The sequence below is a fragment of the Phoca vitulina genome, unplaced genomic scaffold, assembly GCF_004348235.1.
Source record: "Phoca vitulina isolate PV1807 unplaced genomic scaffold, GSC_HSeal_1.0 scaffold21, whole genome shotgun sequence".
In the NCBI taxonomy this organism is placed as follows: Eukaryota; Metazoa; Chordata; class Mammalia; order Carnivora; family Phocidae; genus Phoca; species Phoca vitulina.
The window spans coordinates 30,341,145-30,368,051 of NW_022589724.1; the positions used below are offsets into that span (position 1 = coordinate 30,341,145).

At 59.4% G+C, this 26,907-nt stretch overlaps 1 protein-coding gene across 2 annotated transcripts; it reads right to left on the bottom strand.

The window, feature by feature from the left end:
• On the bottom strand, positions 1–26,383 carry FAM163B (family with sequence similarity 163 member B). Of its 2 annotated transcripts, none has more exons than XM_032418820.1 (3): positions 26,077–26,383; positions 2,774–2,889; positions 1–2,177 (listed from the first exon to the last, which is right to left on the bottom strand). In XM_032418820.1, exons 2-3 carry the CDS (start codon positions 2,864–2,866, stop codon positions 1,776–1,778), a joined length of 495 nt encoding a protein of 164 aa, XP_032274711.1. In that variant the 5' UTR covers positions 2,867–2,889; positions 26,077–26,383; the 3' UTR covers positions 1–1,775. The 2 variants fall into 2 exon arrangements, with proteins under 2 accessions (XP_032274711.1, XP_032274712.1); XM_032418821.1 differs by having other exon boundaries at positions 2,774–2,932.
• Positions 26,384–26,907: the final 524 nt, after the last annotated feature.

Genomic DNA, 26,907 nt, shown 5'->3' on the forward strand with positions numbered 1-26,907 from the left:
GGTGGTGCCGGAGATCAGCTTTATTGGCTTTCGCTTTCCTCAGGGAGCACCAGCTCCCCACAGGTCCCCACAGTGCAGCTGCGTGAGCTCACACGGACGGGTGCTTATCTCATTTCAAGTGGATCTATGAATCTATACAGAGAATAGAGACCAGAGAAGGAAAGAGGAACCCGGGACAGAGCCGCCCGCAGAAGTGTCACCTCCCGGGGCTCGCCCCCCACCCCAGCCCACCCCCCAAGCAAATGCACAAAACAAACTCATGGGGTTCCACAAAGGAGAGGAGATCGGCTGCAAGGAAAGTTGGGGATGGATTCCAACAGCATGTCCAAACTGAGGCAGGAGGACAAAGGAAGAAGGAGAAATAATCCAGAAAGCTAAAAATAGTTGTCTTCCCCCGACTCTTCTCACATCCAGATGACTCCACTCTTTGGGGCTTTCGGCAAGAGGCAGGTGCTCAGGTTGCCCGTGGCTCAGGGACCCTCAAAGATCTGTCTTTTAGGAAGATGGCTTGGCTGAGGAGCTTGGTGTGTTTCCCTGGCAGACAGGGGCTACCTTACTCTGGGGGCTCCACGGTGGGCCCCAAGAGGGCCGGGGGCTCTGGGGCCCTGCTGCAGAGAAGGAAATGCTTGTTGCCTCTGGCTGGGTGGGGGAGCTGCGTTCCCCATGCCCGGGGCCCTGGGTTTGGGGCATTTCCATGGGGTGGCCATTGGGTATCACTTCCCCAGCCGGAGGGAGGGAGCTGGAGGGTGGGCTCCCAGGGAGACCCTGGCCCTGCTGGGAGCTTGGTGGGGAGTGGGCTCAGTTGAGGCCCTCCATGGAGCGAGAGCAGGATCATGGGCCTTGCTCCCAGATCCTCCTGAGACACAGGGGCTGGGTGGGAGAGCTCGGGGGGTGTCTCTCCCGGGGACCAGAGCTTGAAGGGCTCCCGGAGGCTGAGGCTCAGTGGGTAGGAGGGCCTGTCCCAAGCCTCACGGGGAGATAGTGGGTCTTTCTGGTCCTGTTCCTGGCTCTGTCTGCCTACCACAGCAGAGCTTCAGAAGGGGGCGCGTATTGTGGTGTGGACACTCGTGAAGCAGGTGGTTGGCACGTGGCCTCTTCGTCCCTCTGTCACCAAAAACCCAGGCGGGGCTGTGAATGGCGAGGGCCCGGCCGCCCCTGAAACTCATCTAGGGCATCTGCAGTGAGGCCAGCCCAAAGAGTGTCTCAGCAGCCTGGCACTGGAAGCCAGGGGTGCGTGTGGGAGGGGGGCGTGGGGGGGACAGCGGCGCCCTTTCCAGGACAGAATACTTGGTCTGCACTTGCTACCGGGCCAGGGGCATCACCAGTCACCCCTCCTCCTTGAACAGGTGGGAAGGCGGAGGCCCAGGGAGGGGAGGGGACGGGGCCAGGTCTCGCAGCCAGGGATGGCCACGTTCCCAGGGTCGGGCCGGGGGCCACGCTCCACGGCAGCTTCACTGAAAGGCAGCCTCACCGTCAGGAGCCCGGTGTCCCCCCCCAGAGCCCTGCCTTGCCCTGCAGCCTGACACCCGGGAACCACCCCTCGCCTGCGCCTGCCTGCCTTCCAGCCCCAGGCCCCGCAGCCCCTACCCCTGGCGGCCACGCATGTGCTCACAGGGCCTTATCCGTGCCGTGAGCCGCGGAGCTCCCCCACGGGCCCCCGTGGTGACAGGGAGGCGAGGAGGGCTGGGCCGGGCCCTGGTCCTGGCCCGGGGCCAGGCCGACGCGGCCCGGGGACCCCACCATGGTCTGGGGACCCGTCGGGCGGGCGGGGCCGCTCAGACGTCGGTGCTGATGCTGCGGCTCCGGGAGAAGGCCTCCCGCATGGCCGACAGGCGGTTGGGGTTGAGCGCCTGCAGCCCCCCAAAGCTCCCGGGCGGCAGCTCCGCGTCCTCCTGGCCGATGCTCTGGTAGGCCACGCGCTCCCCGCCGTTGCGCACGCCCTCGTCCTCGGGCTCCTGCAGGAAGAAGGCGGGTGGCTCGTAGTGGGAGCAGCTGCGGCAGAGGGCGCGGGCCTGCGGGGTCTTCTGGCTGAAGGAGGTGGAGGCGGCCGGGTAGACCGCCGGCCCGTTGGTCAGCACGAGGTTGCGGCCGCAGGGCAGCGGGGGCAGGTGCGAGTGCACGGCGAAGTCAGGCTCCTCCTCGTCCTCCTCCGACTCGTCCTTCTTGCAGCAATAATACTGCAGGCAGAGGGCTGGTGACCCCCGGCTCCCGCCCACACCCCCCGCGCGGTGGCCACACTATGGGAGCACGCTCAGGCCAGGCCCCCTGCCGAGCGCCTCAGGGAGGAACGGGCTGGTTTCATCCCCACCGCAGCGGGAGGCAGGCATGAGGATCATCGCCATTTTGCAGGTAGGGAAACTGAGGCACAGAAGGGTCAAGCAGCCCGAAGATGGGCGCCGGGCTGTGCTGCATTGCCTTGCACTTATGGCTTCCCCTCCCCTCAGGGAGACGTGGGGGGCCCTACGGGATGGGCAGGGGAGGAAGAGCGCAGGGGCGGGGTGGGGCGAGTAGCACGGCCCAGGTACCCACCCCTGCTCTCCTGCCTTACCCTCCCTGAGCCTCAGTGGCTTCCCCTTGCAGGGAGTCTGGGGAGCCCTGGGTGAGGGGAGCCAGGTGGCCACCATCCTGAGCCCCCACAGCTGGGACCCAGGCCAGGGCTGTCTGCTTGCGCCTTCTGTAGGACCTGACCCTCCCCCTCTTCCTGGTCCCCAGCCCTCGTGAGCGCGGGGGTGGGGGGCTCCCTCCTCGCACCCCCCCAGCGCCCCGGGACTACCTGGAGCCGACAGTAGCACAGAACAGCGATGATGCAGAGGAGAATCACAGTCGCCAAGATGCCCCCGGTGATGACCACTGTCCCGGCTGTCATCCGCCCCCTTCTCCATCAACAGCCTGCAACACACGCCACCAGCTTCACTGCATCATTGCTTCCTCGCTGCAAAAGCAACCCCTTATAGCTTGGAAAGTTGAGGACACTGGCTGAAAGGGGGAGACCAAGCACCCCCCGGCATGCAGGCAGGAGGCAGGGGCAGGAGGAGACCCAGGCCGGCTCTGCCCCTCCCTCTCCGGGGCCTGGCTTCCACATCTGGAGGGGCCGATGCTAGCGGCACACCCCAGCCTGGCTCCAGGGGCTCCGAGAAGATTCCGTGAGCACGCACTTCAGCACTCAGCGTAGCACGCTCTCAGGGAATGGCGCCCTTCCAGCCTGGCTCTCCCGAGCTCACGCATTTTTAAATTCACCCAAACACAGTCATGCTGAACATATGGTTTTGTAACCTAACAAGATCATCCTTATTTTTCCATATCATTACATTTCCTTCCACGACATGATTTCTAGGCATATTCCATTGTATGACATAACCGATCTGTTTTCTTTAAAATTTTTAGCTGGGGTAAAATACATATAACCTGGTCTGCCATCGTAACCATGTGAAGTGTACCATTCAGGGGCGTTAAATACGCCACACTGTTGTACAACCGCTCTCCGGAACTCTGTCACCTTTCAACGACTGACAACCGACAACCAATCCTTTTTTGATATTTAGGTTGTTTACATTAAAAAAAAAATATTCAAAGTGGATGTTTTTCAGTAAGCGTTCTTGTAGCTAAGTGATTGGAGTCATCCGAGCCATGGCCTACTTCAGTTCCTCTTTGGCGAAAAATTCTTAGAAGTGGGCTTTCTAGGCCAAAGGACAGGCCCCTTTGTAAACTCTACATCACGGCACAAGTCACTGAAACAAAAGCAGAACGAACGTGCGTCATTAGCTACCGTCTTGTTAGCTGTTCTGTCCGCCCACCCGGGCGCCGATAAACCCGTTCCAGAATCAAAGCGCCCTGCTTGGAGCAGTCGCTGATGCCCCTTCTCACTATGGCCTGGTTCAAGTTACAAAGGTCTGACAACTGGCTTGCAAAGTTCCTGGATGGCTAGCAAGCCTCTCCCACAAGCCAGGAGTCGCTGGCTCCAGCATTCCCTGTTCCCATTTGCCATCCCTCTTTTGCAGGGACATGGCGTGGGCGGCGGGGCGGGGGGGGTGTGTGGCGGAATTGAGGATATGAAAGGAAATCCCAGAGCATATCAGTTTAGTGCAAAATCTGACAGATGAAGACTTAAAAAAAAAATACCCAGTCTGTGTTCAGCTTCCTTCCATCAGCTCCAAAATGTCTTTTTACAGTTGGTTTGTTCAAATCAGCATCCAGTTGCGTTTGGCTCTTTTGACTCTAGAACATTTCAGTTCCCTCCACTCTCCTCGCCCACTCCCTGCCCCAGGTTGTTTATCGAAGAAACTGGGTCATTTCTCTGACAGAATTTTCCATGTACTAGAGGGGGCTGGGTCTCCTTGAGTGGCACTGGACGTGATCCCTCTATCACTGTTTTGTCCTCTAAACTGGCTTCCTATCACTTCGCTTCCAGGGACTGAGACTGTCCCTCTCGTCATCATGTCGAGAATAACCGGTGGGGTTCAGCTGCTGTCAGCCCAGTTCCTCCAGTGGAAGGTTCCTTATTGGCCCTCTACCTAATCGATTTAGCAGCCTTTGGAGATTGTTACTTAGATCCATTACTTCATTAGGGGCTGCAGAGAGTGACGTTTCAAGCACCATCATCTCTTCTGCATTTCTCAACTCTGATTCTTCTCTAAAGAACTTTCCCTAATACCTACACGGTTATCCTAAAATACAGTCTGCAGGGGAAAGGCCCGGATGCTCACTTCCTTATCAATTTCCAGAATATGTCGGCTCCCCAAGAGGTGTGTGGTGGTTTCCTAGTATCACTTTGATCTCACTGATTTTTATATATTTAATGTACTTCTTGGTGTTCAAATGACCCCATTGGGACTGTGGGTTTGGAGGCCTCTCCACGTTCACTCCTGTGTCATTTTGATAGGACCCCCCCACTAATCCTTGATAATATTTGGCTTTCAGGCACAAGATGTCCCAGCTCATCTTGGCCTTGGGACCCACTGTTCCTCTGTGACAGCCTGGGTCTCTTAGTGGGAAGCGGTTGGTAGAGAACATAGTCTGAGCACTAAGGGTGCTAGCTGTTCCTGAGTTTTCATTGGTTCTATGCTTTTTCAGACACCACAGCCAGGGAATAATTTTTTTTTTTTTTAGGAAAAGAAAAATAAAACATGAGTTTATATTGACTTTATTCCTTATTTGTTTTTCCCTATTACATATAATAATTTAAAAATAGCATTACCAATATTTTTACTAACACATCCACTGAATGGAACAGGATACTTACTTGTTCCTCTTTTTTGTCCTTACCCCCTAAGGGGTGGATAGTAAAAAAAAAACTGTCTCAAAGTCACTTGAAATAATTCTTAGGATGGTTTCTCCACTAACTCGATACTCAGACTCATTTATTCCAATTAGTTCTTACTTTTTTTTTTTTAATTGATTTAGTTTTGCCTTTAAATGGTAGAAAACATTTGGTTCCAAAGTCAAAAGCATAAAACCAGGTGCAGAGAGGTCTCCCTTCCCACCTCTCCCCTGCTCTGCCCCAGAGGGGACAATTTTACTTAGTTCTAGGTTTACCTCCCATTGCTTCTTTCTAAAAATATAAGCGAATATATAGTTCCTTTCTTCTCTTACTCCAAAATGGCATTCTGTATATACTTTCTGCCCCTTCCCCGTCTCCCCAGGCCATCTATCACTGCATGGACCATATGCGCCCTGGTCACACTGAACATCCCCAGGGACCCCTGCAGAGCCTACTGCCCCATAGTGTGGGGAAACTGAGCTTCCTCAACCGGGCTCTGTGGGTGAGCATTTGCATTATTTCCTACTTTAGAAGATTACAGGAATGTGCAACAAATAGCTTTATGGTGTGCACGTTTCTAAAGTTTTTTGATAAACCTTGCCAAAGACTTGCTGGAATCTGGGCCCATTTTTCCCCTTCCAGGAATGTGTGAGAATTGACATGGGATTTTCATTCGGAGACTCAAGATCTGAGCAGTTGGTGTGTGGGGAGGGAGGGGCTGGGCCCCTGCACTCGGGCAGCAGTGTAGGAGGGTGAGGTGAGGTGGAAGGTGTAGGGGTTTCCCTGCAGACTCTGCAGCTAGCTGGGGCGGGGGCCGGGCTGTGCAGGAAGGCCAGCACCCCGTCCACAGATGGCGGGGAGCACGACCATGTACCGACACGGAGAGTCTTTCCAGGCAACACTGGGCATCCGTGGCAAGGCTGGGGTGGGAACCCAGACTCTGGACAGACAGACAGACAGACAGAAAGGCAGATCTGGACAGACCCAAAGTGATGAGACAACGAGACGCAGACTCACAGACAGCTCCAAATTCAGACAGAGGTGCAGACAGGGCCCGAGTCAGGAAGACACAGTGCAGGCCACACAGACAAGACAGGAGCCCCGGGGACCCCCACATTCCTGGGCACCCTGCCGGGCAGCTCCCACCCGCCTTGGCCCCCGGGGCGGCTGAGGCCAGCTGGCCTGCTGGCCCTGCCAAGGGTGCAGGCCGACCTGGGGCCAGATCCAGGGAGCTGGGTGTGCAGGCGAGGCGGCTGGCGGGGGGATGCTGGGCAGGGGCCAGGCCTGCTGTCCAGATGCATTTCACGCTTTTTGCTGAGGTGAGACCAAGCACAGCCGACAGCTGCTGGCCCGACTCCCCTGCTCCCTGCCCTCCTGCGGGGCTCCCAGGATGCCACAGCCCACCTCAGCCTTACCCTGAAGCGGCCATAAGGCGGCAGGGGAATGGACCCCAGGCAGCCCTCCCTAGGGTCCATGGTGCCGTGGGAGGGCAGAGCCAGCACTGGGACCCTGACTTTGCAGACGAGGAGTCAGGTTAAGAGAAGAGCAGGCCCATTTCTGGTGACCCAGCCAAACCCCAGCACCCCGTCAGGGTGGGCTGATCCGGGAACACCATTCTGGCAAATAGGCCCCGTTGCAGCCTGAAGCCATAGAGGCCCCATGGCCCACCACCTGGAATCCAGGGCCTCCCAGGCCCAGAGGGCATCGGCCTCCTGCCCATCCTGCCCAGCGCTTGTCAGGCGGGACCCTCCTGGGAGACCCCGCAGGTGTGGTGGTTCCCACGTTTGAAGATGAGCAAACCAAGGTTGACAGAGGTCCCAGCACTAGTAGTTTTGGGGTCAGGGTGGAGGTCAGACCTGCCATATCATCACATCTTGGGACTGAGCTGAGCCCCTGTTGCCCCCAACCATGCAAAGCCCCGCAGCCTCTGGGTTTCAGGGCATTGGCCGGCCCCTGCTCTCCTCTCCAAGCCTGGCCCTCAGCAGCGCGTGTGGATCCCGGCTGCCAGCCCTCTGGCCGTCGCTTGCCGGGGTCGGGGTGGACATGTGCCCCAGGCTGAGCCAGTCCTCCCCTCTCTCCTAAGAGATGGGCCTGGGACCCAGCCCTGACCAGTCCCTGCTGGTCACCTGACGTAAGGCAGAGACACAGGTGCTTCCAGCCACGTGTGCGACGGCCCGAGGAGCTGGTCCTGGGGCGGGGGTGGGGCGGAGAGTGGAAGGACGCCGGTGCCCAGAGAGAGCCGAGCTGCGGTCCTGACTGGCGGAAGTGCGTGTCCCTCCCTGTATCCGCAGAGAGACTCATTCTGTGACTGTGTCACCTTGCCTGCGTTTCTGCTCTTTATACCCCAAAAGGTAATTATGCTCCCACTTTGTCAGTGAGGGAACTTACTCAGCTCACAAGAAGTCAAGAGAGGTCATGCAGGGATTAAGCTCTGCTGGGCAGTTCAGCGACCCCAGCACCCAGCACCCAGCAGACCCCCTAGAGCCAGCCTGCTTCTCCCTCCGGCTAGTTGCAAGCATGGGGCTGGCTCAGTGCCTCAGTTCTCTCCTGGGTGCGGTGACGAGGACATCAAGGATCCCACTGGCCGGCCGGCGTCCTGTGCTCAGATTGCTCTTGTTAATACACGTGTCCCTCCCTGGCTCTACCGCCTCTGGCAGGCCCGGGAGGACGTTGGAGGGTGGCCGTGGTGGCCACAGGGCCCCTCTCCCGCGTCTGAGATCCAGGAGGCCCCTTGCTCGGCCCGGCTCTCAGGGCCCCTCCAACGGCCGGCAGCCTGGTGGCGTGATGGGAAGGGTGCCGGCGCAGGCCAGGCGCCCAGGGCTGTCAGCAGCCACGGCTCCGACACCCCGGCCGCGTCCAGCTGGAGCGTCTCAGCCTCGCTCTGCAGATACACGCATGCCGAGGGGCAGCAACGCCCGCGGCGGGCGCCAGTCCCGGGGCCAGGCCCGGCCAGCAGACGCGCACACGGCTGGCAGCACTGCTGGCGCCCCGGCCTGACATCAGTCCACAGTTAACTCCAAACACCCTCCGAGGGACACGGCCTCCCTCGGCCCCACCCTCCTGCCAGCCCTCTGCCTTGGCCCTGCCCACCCCCAGGATCCCTGCCCTCTGCCCTCCCAGGGCCTACACTACCATCAGGGCCCAGAGCATGCTGCATTTTCCTCCAGGAAGCCTTCTTGAACTTCTCCATCCTAGAAATGCCAGTGCTGGGATGGACAGAGAGGCTGAGGCCAGCGTGAGCAGTGGGTGTGGCTCGTCCATGACCTCACACAGTGAGTTCACGGGGGAAGAGCAGCCAGAAGCCTGCTTCTCCGACTCTCACACCTGCCATCCTTGCTGGACCGTCGCCTTTCAGACCTCCTTCCCGTGCCTGGGGACTGCCCGGCCGGACACCATGGTGATGAGCCTGAGGGGCCCTCGTCCTGCCCAAGATGGGGGGCAGGTGAGGAAAGTCCTGCCATACACTTGCTGGTCACCCTGGGTCAGAGGCCTCTCCCTGGGCCTCAGTTTCCTTATTCTGTTATATGGGTATGGCAGGGTTTAGACACCCATTCCGGCAGCTCCGGACGTGAAACATCTAGGTTTGTATCTTTAACCAGCCCAGCCTACCAAGGGCTGGGCTGATAGAGATGCAAGAAAGAGTTTGAGGATCACAGAGGTAAAACAGCGCCAGCCACAGGTCCAGGCCATAAATCAAGATGGCATCCCCCAGGGCGGGCCGAGCAGAGAGCTGCGGACACGCTGGGTGCATGCTTCCCTGGGAGCCTGGAGGAAACTGGGCTGGCCCATTGGCCCCTGGACACTTGTGTCCCGAGCATGGCTATGCTGAGTGCCCAAGAGACCAACGGAGGGCTTTGGGGGGCAGGGCTGGAGACAGGTGGCCTGCCCTGGGGGGATCCCAGGATGCTCCCTGGAAGGAGGGACTGGCTGGGCTGGCGGAGGAAGGGGATGGCCATGGGAGGAGGGACAGCAAAGCAAAGGTTGGGAGGCAGAGAGGTGCTGGCAGACGCAGTGACAGCCTGGTGGAGGTTCCTCCTGGGCTCTCCCTAAAGTCTTCACTGCCCTGCCAGCCAAGACAGTTTGGCGGGGATCGTGCTGAATTGTTAATCTGCCCCCTGGGACCATAAATGGTTTTAAAGCTTTATAAACGGCTTTGCTTCCCTGTCCCCACCCTCGGTTTTTACAGGGACAGGCTGTGAGATGGGGCCCGTCTGTGCATCCCCACCCCCACCCCTAGGGTCTGTGGGGAGGGGGCCGGGTAGCCAGTCTCCCCGACAGGCAGGCGGGCAGGCCCACTGCTTTATGAGCTCGGGTTGTCTCCGAGCAGGAAGACCAAACGGGGTGGTGTCGGGGGCAGGGAGCAGGAAACACCTGGCAGCAGAGCCAGACACCAGCCTCCACCTGCCTCCCCCCCCACGGAGCCCCCTCCCATAACCACCTTCCTCTGGCAGAAGACCCCCGCGCGGCTGCCATCTGGACCACACGTCCCGCACCGAGTTTCAGACTCCTGTTTTCCTCTGTTCCTCTTGCGCGATCCCCCCCGCCCCAGCCCCAGGCCTTGCGAGGCGCAGGGCACACAGCAACGCCTCATGAAGGCTTCTGTCCGCCGTGTTCACCTGAGAGGCCTGGTGCTCCTTTAGGAGCCAAGGAGAAGCCGAGCCCGGCATCCTTGCGCCCCGGCCGGGCCTCTGGCTCTTCTCGACCAGCGACTTCCAAACCCGCCAGGCACCAGAACGTGGGGGAGCCTGGGACACACACGCGGATGCCCAGGCCTCTCTGGGTCTACAAGGGGGCCTTGGAATCTGCTTGTGTAACAAGCAGCCCTTCCAACCAAGCGATGATGGCACCACTGGCTTCCAGATGGGGAAACCGAGGCTAGGGGAGCCTGGCGGAGGGTCCTGCCTCCCCCCTGCAGGCCTTTCCCCAACCTGCTGTCTCGTCAAGGGCTTATGGAGAGCCAGCCCGCCTTTTCCTCCACAAACACATCTGTCTGGTTACAAAAGCGCTCCTGCTACCTGGAAGCCCAGGGGCCCCGTGGTCCGCGAGTGAGAGTGGCCGCGGAGTTCCTGTCTAGACCTCCTCCACATTTGTTCCTAATTTCACGCTCCGCGGGCTCCCAGATTCCTGGGTTTGGTAATAAATAGACAGGGAAGTGCTCAGCAGCCCTGTGGCTGGTCTCAGGATATTCTCCAGAGCCTGGCTGGGCTGGGCTGGGCCAGGCTGGCGGCGCAGGGCCTGGAGGGGCGGTTCCCAGCAGTCCCTGGAGATGTTCTCTCCAAGCTCCCCGAACTGCAGGCCCACCTGGTGCGGGGCCCAGTGAGCCAGGCCTGTGCCCACCACCAGGTGGAGGGCAAAGAATGCCCGGGGCGGGGGGAAGGGGGGCTGGTGCTGCCAGGCGCAGCTGGGAGGTGGTGTTCAGGAAGCCGAGGATGCCCTGGGCTGGCCTGCTGCATGCTATGGGCTCCTTCAGGGACTGCCAGGAAGAGCACAAGGCGCTGGCCATTTCTGGGGTTCACAGACTTCCAGAAGTTCTCCCCAGACCCCCGCTGAAGAGCCCCCCGCTGGGGTCAGCACTGGGGGAGCAGGCCTTGCCTGGGGTTCCCGGCTCTGTTCCTGCTACCCAGCCCAGTGAGCACAGTAGGTGCTCAATGCTCAGAGGAACTGTGATGAGTGAGTGTGGGGGACTGGGAGCTCTCGAAGAATCAACGGGAACTTCCAGGATGGACCCGGGCAGAGCCAGGAGCCTTAATAAGAACGGCCGTGCGGCTAGCAGGATGGTTCATCCAGCTTCTTTTTCCCCTCGACTCCCCCCTGGGTGGCCCCCCTACCCGCTCTCCCCAGGCCACGTGGGAAGCAAGGAGCAGATGCATCTCTTTGCAAGATGACCCCACCCACACAGTCCAGGGGTAAACTGAGGCTGGAAAAATGAAGCAACCCACCGAGCAAGCAGGGACCTCTGGTCTTTGTGTCCCTTCTGGGCCCACTGTGGATGTGGCTGAGGCGGCAAAGGGGAAACCATGCACTGTGCGGAGAGGACTCAGCGCAGACCCCAGGCCCTGGGTGGCTGGGGCGCCTGGGCCACGGCCGGGAAACTGAAGGGAGCTGCTCTGCCGGCCCCACCGGGACTGGCCAGGGAGCTCAGCTTCCCCGCTGCCTGGGAAATAGGGCACCCCCAACTGGGTGGCCTTCCTGCCCCCTCTGGCACCGTCCCCAGGCGGTCGCTGTCCCCTTCCTCAGGAACCTTCGGGAAGGCCCTCCTGGCCTCTGTCACAGAGCCCCGCCAAAGCCACCCAGGTCCTCCTGGTCCTCTGGGGGCAGCGGGCAGCACCCAATCATGCCCGTGGAAGGGCCGGCCTGTGGGGCCCTTTATGAGGCAGGCTACCACGCTGTTCCTTGCCCTCAGAGCCTGCTCCAAAATTAACTCAAGTCTGAGCTGTCACTGTTGCAGTCGGTCCCAGAGGCCCCGCCTCAGCACACTGTCCCGCTTGTCCAGAGGAGCGGACACTCGGTGTGCAGGGAGGCGTGTGGCCAGGTAAGGCTGGCTCCCCGGCTCTGTGGGGACCGGGCTTGGTGGCGTGTGCTGCTGTCCACTCTCTGTCAGACAGGTGGCCGGGGCCCCCAGAGAAGGAGTCCTGCCCAGAGTCACCCTGGACGTGTGCCGCAGAACCAGGGCTGGGCACTGGCCGGCGACCCTGAACCCGATCCTTGGGCCCCGAGGTGGGGGTGGGGGTGAGGGGGTGGGAAGAGGAGGCAAGGCCCCCATTGTCTGACGTTTAGCTCAGCCATGTCTGGCCCTGGGGCCCCAGCCGCCCCCAGACCTCTCCTGTCTGACCTCCCGTGGTCTGAAGGACGTATGTGTGTCTGTAGACGCTCACAGTTCATGCCCAAGTGCCTCCAACACAGCAGACAGGCTGCCCGGGGGTTCCCCCCCAACCCTCCTGCCCATGTTGCCCTGCTGGGGTTCCTCAACCTGTCTGCACAAGTCACTGCCTCCCTCACACACCCCGGGGGGCTCCCCAGTACCTCACATTAGTAAGAAGCACATTATCCTGTCCTGAGCGCCCTTTGTGCCTGGCGGGGCATGAGACCCTTCACCAACATCTTTAATCCCTGGACAGTCTGAGCAGATTTATCATCACCCCATTTCACAGACAAGGAAACAGAGCCAGAGAAGTGCACAGGGGGTCACGTGGTTTGGGGTGGGGGAGCAGGGTTGAACTTTGGTGTGCCACCGCAAAGCTGGTGTCTGGTCTTTTCCCTCCTCCTGGCCGCACCCCAAGGCTTGCCTAAAAGTGGGAGGGACGGGACAAGGGTGCATTCTCCTCCTTGCCCCGTCCGACTACAAGCCCCATGAAGGCAAGAGCCCGGTTTGCCACGTTTCCGATGCCCTTCTGTCACTAGGGGTCAGCACAGCACAAGGACACAGTGAGGGCTCCGAAATAGGGGGGATTGGAATGGGGTTGGGTCCAGTTGGCGAGCCCCCACTGAACAGGCCCTGAGCTTGGGGAGGAAGGGGTGGTGTCTCGCCACTGTGGCCCTCACCTCCTGGACCTGCCTGCCCCCCCGAGTCTCCTGGGTAGGTCGGGAGGGTGAGCACCAGCTCAGCTGCAGTCGGGCTGCCTTTTTCTCTCCCTTAAGAGCAACAATGGGTAGAAGCTGGGTTTGCAAAACCCTTTCTGCTGCTTGCCTTAAATTTCTTTTTCTGTTTTCAGCTTCCTCTTCCGAGAACTGAGTGCTGCTCCTGGGCCCAGGTCAGAGGTTGGAGGTGCACAGGACGGAGCGCGGTCGGAGCTTCCGTTCATTAAACACACACCACGTCCCAGCACTGAGCTGAAGGCTCTACTCTTGATATGTCACTTAACCCTCATGGACACTCTCCGCCCAGGCCCCCTGAGCGTCCCCATGTGAAGACAGGGACACAGGCACAGAGAGCACGGTGCGTCCGGGTCTGGACACAAGGAGGAAGCACAGCCAGGATCTGACTCCAGGCCTTTGCCCATCCCTACGGCTCGGCACCTCGAGTTTGATGAAACCCTAATGACCCTCTTCCGTGGGCCTGGCCCATCTTCTGCATCGTGAGCTGCCTCCTGGACTGCGAGCTCAGTGAGGCGTCACCCTGATGCACGGGCCCTGGCAAACCGCGAGAGCTCCATATACGCCCGTGGAGTGAGTCACCAGCCAAGGCAGTGCCCTTGGGAGCTGAACGCCGGGGGAGGTAAAAGCGGAGGGGAGACTTTGGGGCCGTAGATGAATTTCGGGAGGCGGAGACTGAGGAGACCCTGAGCACATCTGCTCTGGTCCTTGCTCTGGCTGTGTGCCCCGGGGAAGGCCCGCGGCTCCGAGAGCGCTCCTGGAGGGCGCTGACGCCTGCACTCCTGGTGCTGTGGGGGGATGCGCGCATGGCCCCATTCAAGCCTCATCATCATCCTTGGGGTTCATAGATGAGAAAACTGGGGGTCATGGAGATGATGTCACCTGCCCAAGGGTGCACAGCCGGCGAGAGGCAGAACCGGGGGCCGGGAGAGGACATGGGGGGCTTTTTCAGAAAGGCTGGCTGCCTCTGGCATCTCACGGGATTGGGCAAGCACCTCGTCAGTCACTGGCAGCCAGCTGGGTCCCACTCCCAGGGCCTGGGGAAGGGCCAGGGGGCACTGGGCCCTCTGTCCCCGCAGGGATGGTGAGTGCTCGTGAGCAGTTCAGGGCAGAGGGTCGGTGCAGTGATCAGGCAGGCTTCCAGGAGGAGGCAAGGTGGGGGGGGGCAGGTTGTGGCGGGGGCTGGCTCCCAATCACAGAGAGCCCAGCTCTTGTAGAACAGAAAACCCACCTCTCTGCCCCCAGGGCCTCCCTCTGCCCTCCTCAGCCACCAACCTGGCCGCCCTGCAGACAATCAGCTCCTGAGGCTGCTCTGGGCCTGTGACTTCTTCACTCAGAACATCCCCAGCTGGTGAAACCAGAATCCGGGTCCCACCCAGACCCCCTGCTCAGGAACAGTGGGAACCTGTGCTTTAACGAGGCCCCCGGGGGAGCGACAGGCTGGCCCCAGGCTGCACATCAGGACCACCTGGGCAGCCCATCGCCCAGCCCTGCCCCAGACCAAATATGTGAGGGTCCCAGGGGCGGGCCCAGGAGCCAGGCCTTCTGGTTGGGACCGCAGACACCTGTGGATGTCCCGTACTGCCTGCCATGTGAGGGGCGCCCCCCCGGGACCTCGGCTGCACTGGGGGCGCCCCTCCCCGGGGGGGCCAGGAGGTGCTGGGCCCTGATGCATGCTTCACCACGTGGCCCTCACTGGTCCAGGAGCTTCTGGGATCTAACAGCACTCACTGTCCATACTATGTCCTTGGCATTTATAGTTTATCAACAGTTCAACAGCAAATATTCATTAAGTTCCTATGGCATCCTGGTTTCTGCTCTGGGTCCCCCCACCTTTGAAACAGCAAGTGCAAAGGCCCAGAGGCAGGCAGAGCAAGGTGGGCTCCGGGAGCTGGTGCATAAGAGCAGTAGAAGGAAAGGGCACAGGGCGGGATGTGGGCGGTCCAGCAGGGCCTGTCTGCTCCTGAACAGCCTTCAGGGAGCTCTGGTGCTCATCTTTCCGCCTGCTGCAGTTTGGTGCCCTTTCCTTCCCGAAATGCTTTCTAGATCATTCATCCTCACCTTGGGATGTGCACCAAGTCTACCTGAGGTCAGAGAGAGAACCACCGTAAAGGATTCTAGAGAACACTACTCAATGCTCACACAGGTCCAGTTCCTGCTCCCAGCTCTCAGAGGAGAGGTTCATAACCCAGAAGGGCCAGACTGAGTGTTGCTCTGGTCCTGCCCAACAAAGCATAAAAGCTAGAGCTGAAACAATCAAACTGTTTCCAAATAACAGCCGTATCCCAGAACAAAGCTGGCAGAGAGGCATACGGTGAAATCTGCCACGTCTGGCATCCAGTGGAAAGTTACCTGGCATGCGGGGAAGCCCACAGTACAATCCATAATGAGGAGAAAAGTCAATCCCTCGGAACTAACCCAGAAATGACACAGGTGATAGGCTTAGGAGGCCAGGACATTAAAGTAGTTCCGACAACTGTCACCGCCGTGGTCCGAACACGGGAGGAGAAACTGGGCGTGTCAAGTAGAAACACAGACGACGTTAGAAAGAACCAAACCAAATTTCTAGAGATAAAGAAAAAAAGGCTCCAGTTCCGATGACAAATACACCGGATGGGATTAATGTCAGATTAGATGTCGTGGAAGAAGTGATTTGGAGACGCGGGGAGAAACCGCCAAAATGAACCTGCACAGAGACAAACCCTGAGTGAGGGAGCAGGGCTTCGGGAGGTGCGGGGGCGCCCAGCGCCCATGGGACCGGCGCCCCCACAGGGAGGCCCACGCGGACAGAGGTCCAGTGAGAAGAAACACTGGCTGAAACTTAGATCCGAAACACTTCACACACGAGAAACACCAAGAGCACGGAGGAACCGTTCTGAGCAAATTGTCTAGAACCAGCAATGACGTGAAAATCGAAGGAAGAGACAAAGGCCCACGAGCTACAAAGTGGGAGAGCCACGCGCGGACTTTGCGGTGAGAGCGGTGGGCACCAGGAGACAGTGGGGGGCAGGTGTAAAGTAGGGAAAATACCCCAACCTAGAATCTTCTGTCCAGCAAAGATCTTTCTGAAATTAAGATGAAATAAAGAGTAGCATGAGTACCATCTCTTCTTCTTGACTCCCAAGTCCCGGAGGGCAGGACCACAGTCTGGCTCCAGGCCAGGGCACGCCCTCTGGATCTATTGCTGGAAGATTCTTATCTTCTCATTGGGTCTGGGTCTCCAGTGGCCCAACCCGAGCACAGGTTGGGGAGTCTTGGGGGAAAGACTCTGTTCATCGGGGACTGGGAATCTGGCTTGTTTTGGGGGAAGCCCAGGTGGAGGGAGCAGCGGCCCTTTCAGGGGCTCTTCCCACGGGGGACCCCAACGTCCTGGACCCGGGCCCTGCAGAGTGAGCGTAGGAGGTGCGAGGCATGTTCTATAGGACAACCCTGTGCCTTTATTCACCTCCCCTATCCTCACAGGAGTGTAAAAGCAGAAGAGAAATCCGCATAAGGTTTTTGAAAACAATAAACCAAACACACACATATGCGTTCTAGCGGTTCACACGGTTACCGCAGTTTCCATGGGCGCCGTGGTAAGCTGCATGAACTGAGGGAAAGAGGTGGGCTCTCCTTAACCCAACAGGTCAGGGCACTTGGACCTGGCTGCTGGACTGGAGGGAGGGAAGGAGGGAGCGAGGGAGGGAGCGAGCGGGAACTGTCAGCTCTCTCCCCACGCTCCCCAGGACGGATTCGGCAGCTACTCAGAACACCACCTGTGTCTGGACAGCTCCCTGCTGTTTAAGATGAATTTTCAGCATCTACCCCAAGAGCAGCCCCGTGAGTTAGGAAGACAGGAGTCCTCATCCTTATTCACAGGTGGGGTCACCCAGGGGAGGGGGTCGGTGGAGTGCGGCCGCACCTGTCCAACTCCCAGGCTTCCTCCTGTGTCCCCACCTCAGGCGACCCCGCGCGCGCTGACTGCCCTGGCACCCCTGCCTCAGCCAGGACAGCCCGGGGCCCATGGGGGCCGGGGCCAGCCTTGCCCTGCTGCAATCAGGCAGTACCACCTGTCATCCCGGGGCTGTGTGCGTGCACGTGTGGGCGTATACCGCTAACCTTAAAAATAGGAGAGCCGGTTATTTTACTAGCAAAATAGGTCTATTCAGAATATATATATACATATATGGAATTGCAATTCGGGACTTACCTATGGCTTTGCCGTCGCTTGCCTGTCTTGAATTGCAATTCTCTGCTGTCCCTGAATAAATACATGCATGTGTGTGTGTGTGTGTGTGTATATGGCATGTGTGCATATGCGTGTGTGTGTGGAACAACAGATGAGCCCAGGCAAAGGTGAGTCGAGCGACCTGGTGGTCCCAGAGGGACTGGCTGGACGGAGCAGCAGCTGGGGGCAGACTGGGGGCTGCACCAGCCCTGTCTGGGCATTGCCCTGGGAGTTCAGATGCCCTCCAGGGGACCTGGCACCTACCAGGGAGATCCCTGGATCCCTGCCTTTGTCTGAGGTCAGTGCAGATCATTTAAGGCAGGCCCCCCCCTTCTGCGCTGGGGCTCCAGGCAGGGTCTCATGTGGGGTGGGGAGCCAGAGGGCGGCGGACAGCCAGAGGACTACTGGAGCCTGGGAGGAGAGGTCAGGCGAGGTGGTGGAATGATGGACTCCCAGAAACTGAGAGCCACGCGGCTCAGAGAATCAGTACATCTGAATAATGATGCTTGGAATCTAAGAGTCCCCCACTTTTCCCCTTAGATTTGGACATTACCTGGTTTAATCACCTGCTCAGTGAACCCTGATGGAGATTTCCTTCTGGAAATCGCAGTTCATCCAAGACGGTCAGCCTGAGTGTTTGGATACACACCCTCAGGGAAGGGAGGAGGGCAGCATCACCTCTGGCTTCTGGCCACATTCCAGGCTTTTTGCTCTTCCCTGGAGGTCACCTCAAGTCCTCTCCAAGTACAAGCCACGAGGGCCCCCAGGAGGCCCCACCTGCCCGCGCACCCGCTGTCCTGGGGGCAGAGGCCTCCAAGGGAAGCTGCCAACCCTCTGCCCAGCACCCCCACCCCCAATTTCTTCGTTCATCTGACGCAGTTCCCGGCGTTCGACTGCCCGCCAGGCGGGCCCCGGGCACGGACCACAGACCCGCCTCGGCCCCCTCCACGAGGCTCTGCCGCTGCAGCTAATTCAGTGGCTCCGTTAGAAACTTCTGGGGGCAACTCTGCCCCCCCGAGCAGTCTTTGGTGGCCCGGGCTTCAGCAAAGACCCTGCCTGAAGTGACTTGTTTTACATCAACTTCCCTTTGTAAGAAAACTGGGCTCAGCCATTTTTCAGTGAGTGTAGGCGTGTTGTTGAAAGAGTGCGTCTTGCAGATTAAGTGATTTTTTTTTTTTTTTTTTTGAACCAGCAGTTGTTGTCAATGAAGAATGGCAGCATTAACCCCGGGGGCCTGGCCGGGAGCTGAGGCCTGCCCGAGGGAGACCCGCCAGCCCCAGGCCTGCCACCACCATGACATTCCTACAGCTGGAAAACGCCAGGCGCTGCCCCGAGCAGACCCCGCTGACCCCCCGAACAGCTTCGCAGCTGGCCGTGCTCTTGCCACACTGGCTTACTTCCGTTTCTGGAACACTCTGAGCTCCTTCCTCCCCAAGGAGGTTCTGAGTGTTCGGAGGGAAGCTTCTGGTGGGAAAAGAGATGTCATTTGTGGCTCTAAATGTGGGGGGGGGGGGTCTCGGTCCAGGGAGAGGCCAGGCAGAAGCTGCTCCAGCCCCTGGCAGACGAGGTCGGGCCGCAGAACAGCCCAAAAGCTTCCAGCCGTCCGACAAATATCTACGAAGTCCTCCTATCTCTGTGCCAGGCACCGTGCCAGGTGCTCGGCTCATGGGTGAACAGCACCAACAGGTGCCATCCTCCAGAGGCTCCCCGGCCCATGTGCAGAGGGAGACCAGTTGGGAAGACGCACAGAGCCAGTGTCACAGGCGGTCCGAGGGTGTGTGTCATGGGGCTGACCTCCAGCGAGGTGCCGTGGGGTCAGGGATGCAATCCTGAAGCACACCGTGGACGCTGAGACCCTCACGAGCCAGGAGAGATCGTCCAGGAAGAGAGGGGAGTAGGCAGGAGGACCCCCAGGGAGGAAGGTTCTGGGCATGTTCCAGACTGGGAAGTGAGCCGACATGCAGGAGCACAGTGGGGCAGACAGGCCAGTGAGGAGGCTGGGGGGTTAGCAGGGTCTGTGGCATGCAGGGCCCTCTGGGCTGCAGTGGGGGTCTGGGCTCTGCCCTCAGCTGGGATGGGATGGAAGCAGGGTACCGACCCCCAGCTGCACACGCCGAGGGGGAACCTGAGATCCACCATGGATGTCATGCAACAGGACCTGCCACCCACCGTGCTCAGAGACCCCAGAATCTAGCACCAGGCTCCCTCTGTCATGCTCCGGGTGACGAAGAATCCTCACCACCACCCTGCAAGAGGGATACAACCATCCTGTTTCTACAGACCAGGAAACCAGGGTGCAGAGTGACTCAACAGTGCATCTCAGCTCGCCAGCTGGGAGGAGCCTGCGATGGGGGTTGGGCTGAGCTGTGGAGTCCTAACCCTTGTGCCTTTTTCGAGCATCCCACAGGTTCTGCAGCCATGCCGGAACCCTACCCACCTGCTCCCAGGCCTCCCTCTTGCCCCTGGGTCTCGTGTTCAACGGTGGGGTAATTCCAGAGAGAAGAGGGTGTGCAGGGAAAAACAAGACAGCCAGTGGTAATCAAAATCTACCACAAAAGTGATTATGTAAGACGCTGCGTCGTAAACCAAAAATTTTCTTTTTGAAATAGAAATCTGTTCGGTAATTAGAGGAAACTCTCATGTGGGAAGTTCCGTGAAGGTAAAATTAAAGTTGACTATATTTTTAATTTTGTAAATGGGTTCGCACTGAGCCAGGAGCCTTCTGTATGATGAATGTTTTAACCAAACAAACTCTAAACACAGGTAAATACCAGAAGCTCGCAATTTGACGATGTTACAAAGAAGTTGCTGTTTTTCTGCGAAACATTAGACTTTTTCACTGTCCCCCTTCAAACCAAAATTGGATCATCATATCCTAGAGTTAGCCCTCTCAAAGACATTGCTGGTTTTGCAATGTTTCCAGGGGAGACCCTGATAGCAACAGACACGCGGGTCCTGGCCCTAACTGTGGGTCCTTCCCTAAGCCAGCGGGGTCTGCTGGGCTCTGGGAGCAGTGAGGGGGGGGATGCCCTGCAGAGAAAGGGCGTCTGGACTCGGTGCTTGCCTTGGAATCTGAAAAATGAGCATCTTTGCTTTAGGAAGGTTCCCGAAGGTAATGAGTAAGTGCATTTGCCAACAGCAAATGGGAGAATTGGGAAAACAGGGAGTAAATGTGACATTCAGACACTGCGAGGCAAGCGCCCCCCCAAGTGTCAGGGACACACTAATGATGCTTCCCAGCCTCCTCCTACACCCTGGGACACACACTCCTGTGCTCTGAGCAGCCCCTGTTCCTGCTCCCAGCAGTCTGGCAAAATAACCCGAGCCAACGCTAGGGGGACGCACGGGCAGGAAGCACAAAGCCAAAGCCGGCTGGCGCTCTGGAGTTGAGGCAGGGCCATGGGGCAGGGGTGGGGGCTCTGCTGCGGGTCCCTCACTTGTCTGTAGCAAAGCCCCATCAGCACCGGGATGGTGGGGAGCCCTTTCGAGGCCGGGCAGAGAGACCAGAGGATGAAAGGGGGTGATGCACGGGAAAGCCAACTTCAATCACAACAGATTTGAGGCTCAAAGCCGATGAGACCACCAGGAAGTGGCCAACCGGTTCTCCCCACCCTCACGGGGAGTGGATTGCTGGAGAAAGTCAGGGTGTCTTCCGTGAGTCACTGATTATCAGCCCAAGTCAACAGACAGGTGTCCTGCATCCCAGTGATGGCAGAAATACCCCATCTCCCCAGCACGCCTGCTCCTCCCCACTCCATACTCCTCCTTGAGGGCTTAGTTCAAATTCCGCCTCCAGGAAGCCCTCCCTGACTGCTCTGTCTGGCCCATGGGGTATCTTCCTCTGAATCTGGGATGCCTGCTGCCGCACACCCATGTTACAATCCATCGAGAGCTGCCCTGTGCCCTGCTGTCTCATTCTATTCACAAGTGGGTGCCCCCCTCAGGCCCCTTCTGCCACGAGATCCTTTCCTGTTGGGATCACACCAGTGAACCAATCAATAACACTATCCAGCACAAACAAAAACCCAGGATGACTTACACCCCGGCTTAGTAATGTGGGGCCAGGTGAACGAATGAGAAGATGGGTGCTGACTCAGGGAGAGGATCCAGATCTGCTGCTAAAAGGGCAAGGCAGGAACACACGCAGATAAGCCCCCAGAAGATGCCCGGGTGGCCGGCATGCAAACGACTAGCAGGTGCCGAGCGCTGGGGGGGGTGGGTCACAGGGGGGACGCCCGCGGCTTTTACTTCGTGAAAAACAAACAAATGGAGGGTTTGATTTTTCTTTTAGAGCCAGCATCAATGTATTTTATTTAAAAATCCCTTTAGTGCATTAAAATGTAATTCAGATCAGCTGAAAACGTAAGTGGCTTGGAGGAGACAGTTACCTGCCGTAGCTTTCTGCAGGTGGAGTCGGTTTTCCGTTTTGGTGAACAGCATGTTTTCTAGAACAGTGTGTCTCAAACTTCACTAAGCACAGGAATTACCCGGGGAGCCTGTTAAAGCAGAAGGTCTGGAGGGGGTCTGAGAATCTGCGCTCCCAGCAAGTTCCCGGGGACGCCGATGCTGCTTTGCAGACACACCGGGTAGCGCGGCTCCAAGTGTAAGCTCCTATGGGATGCGCAACTAAGTACAGCAAATGACGACAAACAACAACAATAATAAGAGGGAGGACTGTTCTCCAAGGACCCAGGCCAGCAGAGGGCCCCACTGGCCGGGGCCAGCTTGGGAGTGCCCCAAAGGGCCACCTCTGCCATTGCTGTTGCTTTGCAGAAACTGTGGATCTGGTCGGGAAGAACCCAGACTCAGGCGGTAGCCAGGGAGCCAGGTGGCCCCGAGGCTGGTCAGCCCTGAGGCCACTCTGCGGCTGAGCCAGGAAACAAGCACCCACGGGGGCTGCCCTGGGGGTGGACCAGGCCTGGAAGAGGCTTCTGCTGGCACACAGCATGCCTGGACTGCCCTCCCCAGTCAGCCAGCTGAGTCGTAATCCGGCGCATCCTATGAGGTAGATGTTAATATCATCACCAAAGAACCCAAGGCCCAGAGAGGCTAAGTCACTTCACCAGGGACACACAGCTTGGGCAGAAACATGGCTCTGGTCAGCCCCATTGCCCAATGCTCTCATACACTTGACCACTCTACCAACCTGTCCTCGTGGCGGGGGAATGTGGCAGATGAGGCTGCAGCCCCGGGAGCCTGGCTGGCCTCCACGTGGGCCTCGCGACTGGCCCAGCCTCCTCCCACCTCTGCCACCTGGGAAAGCTGAGCACAGGGGTATAGTGACTGGCCAGGCGTGGCCAGGGCCCGTTCCCATGAAAAGCGCCCAAGGTGGGCGGGGACCACGCGCAGCGGACAGGCAGTACCATTGAGCACAGGCGGTGATGGGCACTTCTGACACTGTGCTGATGTTGCTGGAACAGAAAGTCCCCCTGGGGGCCCCTGGGGCTGTGTCCTCACCGCGTGCGCTGGCCCATCCTGCATGTCCGGCCACGCCCCGGTCTCTGGCCCGGCCCCATGCAGAGGAGTGCCCTAGGACCGCTATTTGCTCCATCCCAGGCCCCTCCCACCACCCAACGCGTGTCCCGGTGCCCCCGCCTTGGTTGGATGGTTGCTGCCCACTTCTTACTCTCCTGGTCCAGGCCTCCGTGGTTTCCCTTCTGACTGGAGGCAGTGACCTCCTCCAGAGCCTTCCTGCCTCCAGCCTCACTCTCTCCAAGCAATCTTTCACGTTGCAGCCCAAGAACATTCTCTAGAGGCCGGATCTGGCCATGTCCCTCCCAGGCTCACGATGCCTATTGTTTCTGTGGACCCCTGGAGAAACCCACCCCCGGAGCAGGGCTTACAAGCCTTGCCTGATCTAACCTCCCGCCTTGCTCCCCCACTCCAGAGGCCCCAGGACTCTCACCAGGATCGTTTGTTTCATCCTGCAAGGCCCCCAAGGAAGTAGGGGCCACAGTCCCCATTTCACAGCCCAGCACGTCCCACAGCCAGGAAGCAGCAACATCAGACTCGGAAACCAACCTCAGTGTGAGTTTGGGGCTCTTGCTGCAGCCCACCCTCCCCCTGGGACAAGGTGGTCAGTGCCCCTAGAATTCCTCCTGCAGCCCCTACCATCCTTAGACAGCCCCCAGCGGGGCAAGGGGCTGGGCCAAGCCCAGGGGGAGGGCTCCCCAGCTTGAGCCTGTTTAGGGAAGGGACCTCATTCCCAAGGGAACAAAGAGCATTGAAAAGAGAAACCAGCCCACCCGCGCCCAGGAGCCTCTCCGCTCAGCGGTGGAAGGAGAGGGGCTGGCAAACGCTGAAGAGGCTGGGCTTGTCAAATCCCCTTTGGAGCAAATCCAAAGGGATCGAGACACTGCAAGGAAAACCAGGGCCAGGAGGAGAGCAAAGCAAGGCTGAGAAGTCCCCAGTCGCCCTGGCCTCCGTGGAGCAGACCGTGGGAAGAGACTCGGGGCGTCCAGCGCCTCGGGCAGGCCCAGTTTCTCAGTGGCCACCGTGTGCTGGCGGGGAAGCCAGAAGCACCCTCAGTTCTGCGCACGAGGAGGCTGAGCGATTTGCCCGAGGTAGCCCAGAATCCACAACCTGCCTCTTACTGATGGACAGACACAGACTCGCTACTTTGGAGACAGTGGTGGGGCCGGGAGCTCCCGGGGGCACAGGACAGGGGCCCTGTTGCCACTGTGCCTTGCCTCCTGCCCGGAGTCAGAAGCAATTTACAGAGACGTAATAACTCTCCCACAGCGCCGCCTGCTCCCTCACCCCTCCTGAGCACTGTAATTATTCCTCACTGGATCTCCCTGCCTCCACTCTGTAGAGCAGACCCAGGGGCCTCCCTGCAGGAGTGGGGCCCTGCTGTGTGGCCTCCAGGCCGGCCGGGCCATTTGGCTCACCCAGCACCAGCAGTCAGCGATTTAGAGCCGGCCCCCAAACATGCAAGCCTGGGGTGATCATTTGAGTGGGGGCCTTGGGCTCAGGTTTGCCCGGAGATTTCAGAACCCCTCTGTCCTCCCTCAATACTGCAGCTCCTCCCAGGCTTATCCGCTCAGTTCGAGGCTTAGGTGAACAGAGTGGTAATGGCCCATCGGGGGCATAACATGAGCCACCCCATCATTTCACAGTTGAGAGACTGAGGTCTAGAGAGGGAGAGTGACTTGTCCAAGGTCACCTAGAAAGGTGGACAGAACTGGGCAGATCAGTCTTGGATCCTCCAGCTGTGCCCACCCTTCCCCCCCGAGTGTCCTTACTCATGTTTGATGATTGTGCTGGTGTAAGCAATGCATGTCTGGGAGCTCGAAGCCTCGGAGGCTGGGAGAGGCTCTGTGGTGGACGCCCTCCCCTCTCCCCTGCAGAGGCCAGGCTGAGAAGCTGTGACACTTCTTAGGCCAGGCTCTCAGCAGAGAGGGCCAGTGAGCTCCAGAAAGACCAGCCGATGCTCCCCAGAGCTCCCCATGCACCCATCCCCACATACCCCTTGGGCACTGAGGCTGGGAGAGCCTGTGGGTCCTTCCCAGACTCCCAAACCGTTCAGGAGGCCAATTCCCAGACTTTCAAGTGAATCCAGACCAGTGGGCCCCGCTGGACACTCAGGTGGCAGGGAAATCAGAAGTCAGGAAGAACCAGGGTACAAGGATCACCCTGTTTTTTTCACCCTGTCATGCAGGTGCCCAATGGCCACTGCCAAATGAAAAATTGAACAAAACCCCACATTGCCTGAGCCCCAGCCTCAGGAGCAAGATGAATTTGTCACAAGTTCCAGCACCTGAGCTCCTGAGGAAGCTTGCAGTCAGCGCACAAAGGACTAAAGTCAACCCCTCCCCTGGGCCCAGGAAGTGCTTGCGCCACCTGCTTAGGGAAGAAGAACTCTGGTCACCTAGGCTATATCCTGTGCCACTGGCAGAGGGGGATGGATGGGAACTTTCTGGGGTTGGAAGTTCCCATGGCGTCTGGAAATGCCCCCCCCCCCCCCCCCCCAAGAGCCTGTCCTGGCATGAGCTGAGGGGAATGCTGGGGGAAGGCTGACAGGTTGTCTCCTCTGGCTCTCCTGAGCTCCAGCTTCCCGAAGAATGTGAAAACAGGGCATGCGGGGGCTAAGACCTCTGGGACACTCCCTGATCCTCGAGAAGGGTCAGCGAACTTGACTTTTGAGATTTTTGTCACTGAGTCATGGGGGCTGCCATGAGATGCACCCTGGCAGGACCATTAGTGTCCATGTGGTCCTTGGCTTTGGGAGTGCTGGACACTGGGTGGGAGGAAGTGACTGAACCAGGAGGGTGGACAGGGAATCTCTCTTGGATCTTTGGTGTTTGGAGAGTCTTTTTATTTCTCGCTAGGACACCTCAAATGCCAGTCTGGTACTCCTCTCCCCCATTTAAGCTGAGGTTTCAGACAAAGGTGAGGGTGAGGCCAGTGGCAATGACAGACAATGGGGTGTTTGAGGTCAGGTCTACTACCACTTACTGGCTGTGTGAACTTTGACAAGTGATCAAACTTCCCTGAGCCTCAGTTTCCCCATCTGTCAAATAGGACCAATGTCCCTTTCTCATGGGTGTTGGGTGAACTGAATGAATGATTACTCGCAGGTAAGGTGCCCAGCAGGTGTCTGGTAGAAGGCAAGCCTCAGTAAATGAAAGGTCTTAGCTCCTGGCACCAGAGAGAATGGAGGCCAGGCTCCCCTCGGAAACTTTCTCTCCCCGATTTCCTTCATGCCCAGGCCAAGACAGAGCCCAGGTGTCCCTTGGCACAGTGGGTCGCCCGCCTCCCTCAGGCCCTTGCTGCCCACCTGGGTCCCCGTTCGCAGTCCACAGCCTCCTCCCCAGGGGCGCACTTCCAGGGAAGATCAAGATGGGACAAGTGGTGTGGCCGGGCTGCTGTGTGGGGCAGGGACCCGGCTCCAGGCTGCCGGGCAGGCGGCAGTGGGTGCTCCAGCCGAGGTGGACACCGAGCCGGGGCTTCCCTGCCTGCGTCCTTGGCGTCCTCGGCCCCCGTGCCCCGCGACCGCTCAGCCCCGCTCGGCCCTTACCTTGAACCATGGGAACGGCGCTGCCCCGGCCGGCCGAGGACTTGGGCGCACGTGACGGGGCAGTCCGGCGTCCGTCCCGGGCAGGGCGCAGTTACCGGCGGCCGCTCCTGCCCAGGCCACGGGTTGCGGCGCCTGCTGGGGCCGGGCGGGCAAAGCTGGCGCTGGGGAGGCCCGGAGGCCCGCGGGAGGCGACTGCGTGCCGGGGCGGGAGCCCCCTACTAGCTCCGGCTGCGGCCGCGGCTCGGGACGCGCAGTCTGGCTCCCTGCGAGCGGCACGCGCGGCTCCAGCCCAGTCCCGGGCGCGGGGCGCGCGCTGGCGGGAGGGCGCGCGCCCGAGCTGGCGGGGAGCGCGCCGCCGGCCCCGCGCGCGCCGCCGTCGGGGGCTGCGGGGAGCGGTTCGGGAGCTGTCCCTGGTGCTGACGGCTCGTCCGCCTCGGGGCTGGGGCTGAGGCCGCGCGACCTCCCTCCGGCCTTGGGGGGCACCCCCGCCCCCGCCCCGCGCCCTGCGGGGGCTCCCGTTGCTCTTCTCCTGCTTTCCGGCGCTCCCCGTTTCCACAGCGTTGGGATTGGGAGTCAGGCTGAAGCTGCTGGTGCTTACCCACAGTGCGACCTTGGGGCAAGTTCCTTCCCCGGAGCTGGGGGCGGGGGAGTCTCTTTCTGGTTCTCATCTTTGAAATGGGTCGCAGAGGTGCCTGTAAGGTTGGTCTGAGAATGCAGGGCAGGGACGTCCAGGGGCTTGGCACACAATGAGTGCTCAGCAAACTCTGGCCTGTGTCATGGTGTTTCCATTTCTGGTGAGCAACCACCAGCCGGGCAGAGAAAGGGCAGTGC

Bases quoted from the DNA above. Each gene is read 5' to 3' on its own strand.
- FAM163B (XM_032418820.1), bottom strand. From the start codon at position 2,866: ATGACAGCCGGGACAGTGGTCATCACCGGGGGCATCTTGGCGACTGTG. The intron at 2,178-2,773 runs GTAGTCCCGGGG...CTCTGCCTGCAG, and splicing joins TGTGCTACTGTCGGCTCCAG to TATTATTGCTGCAAGAAGGA.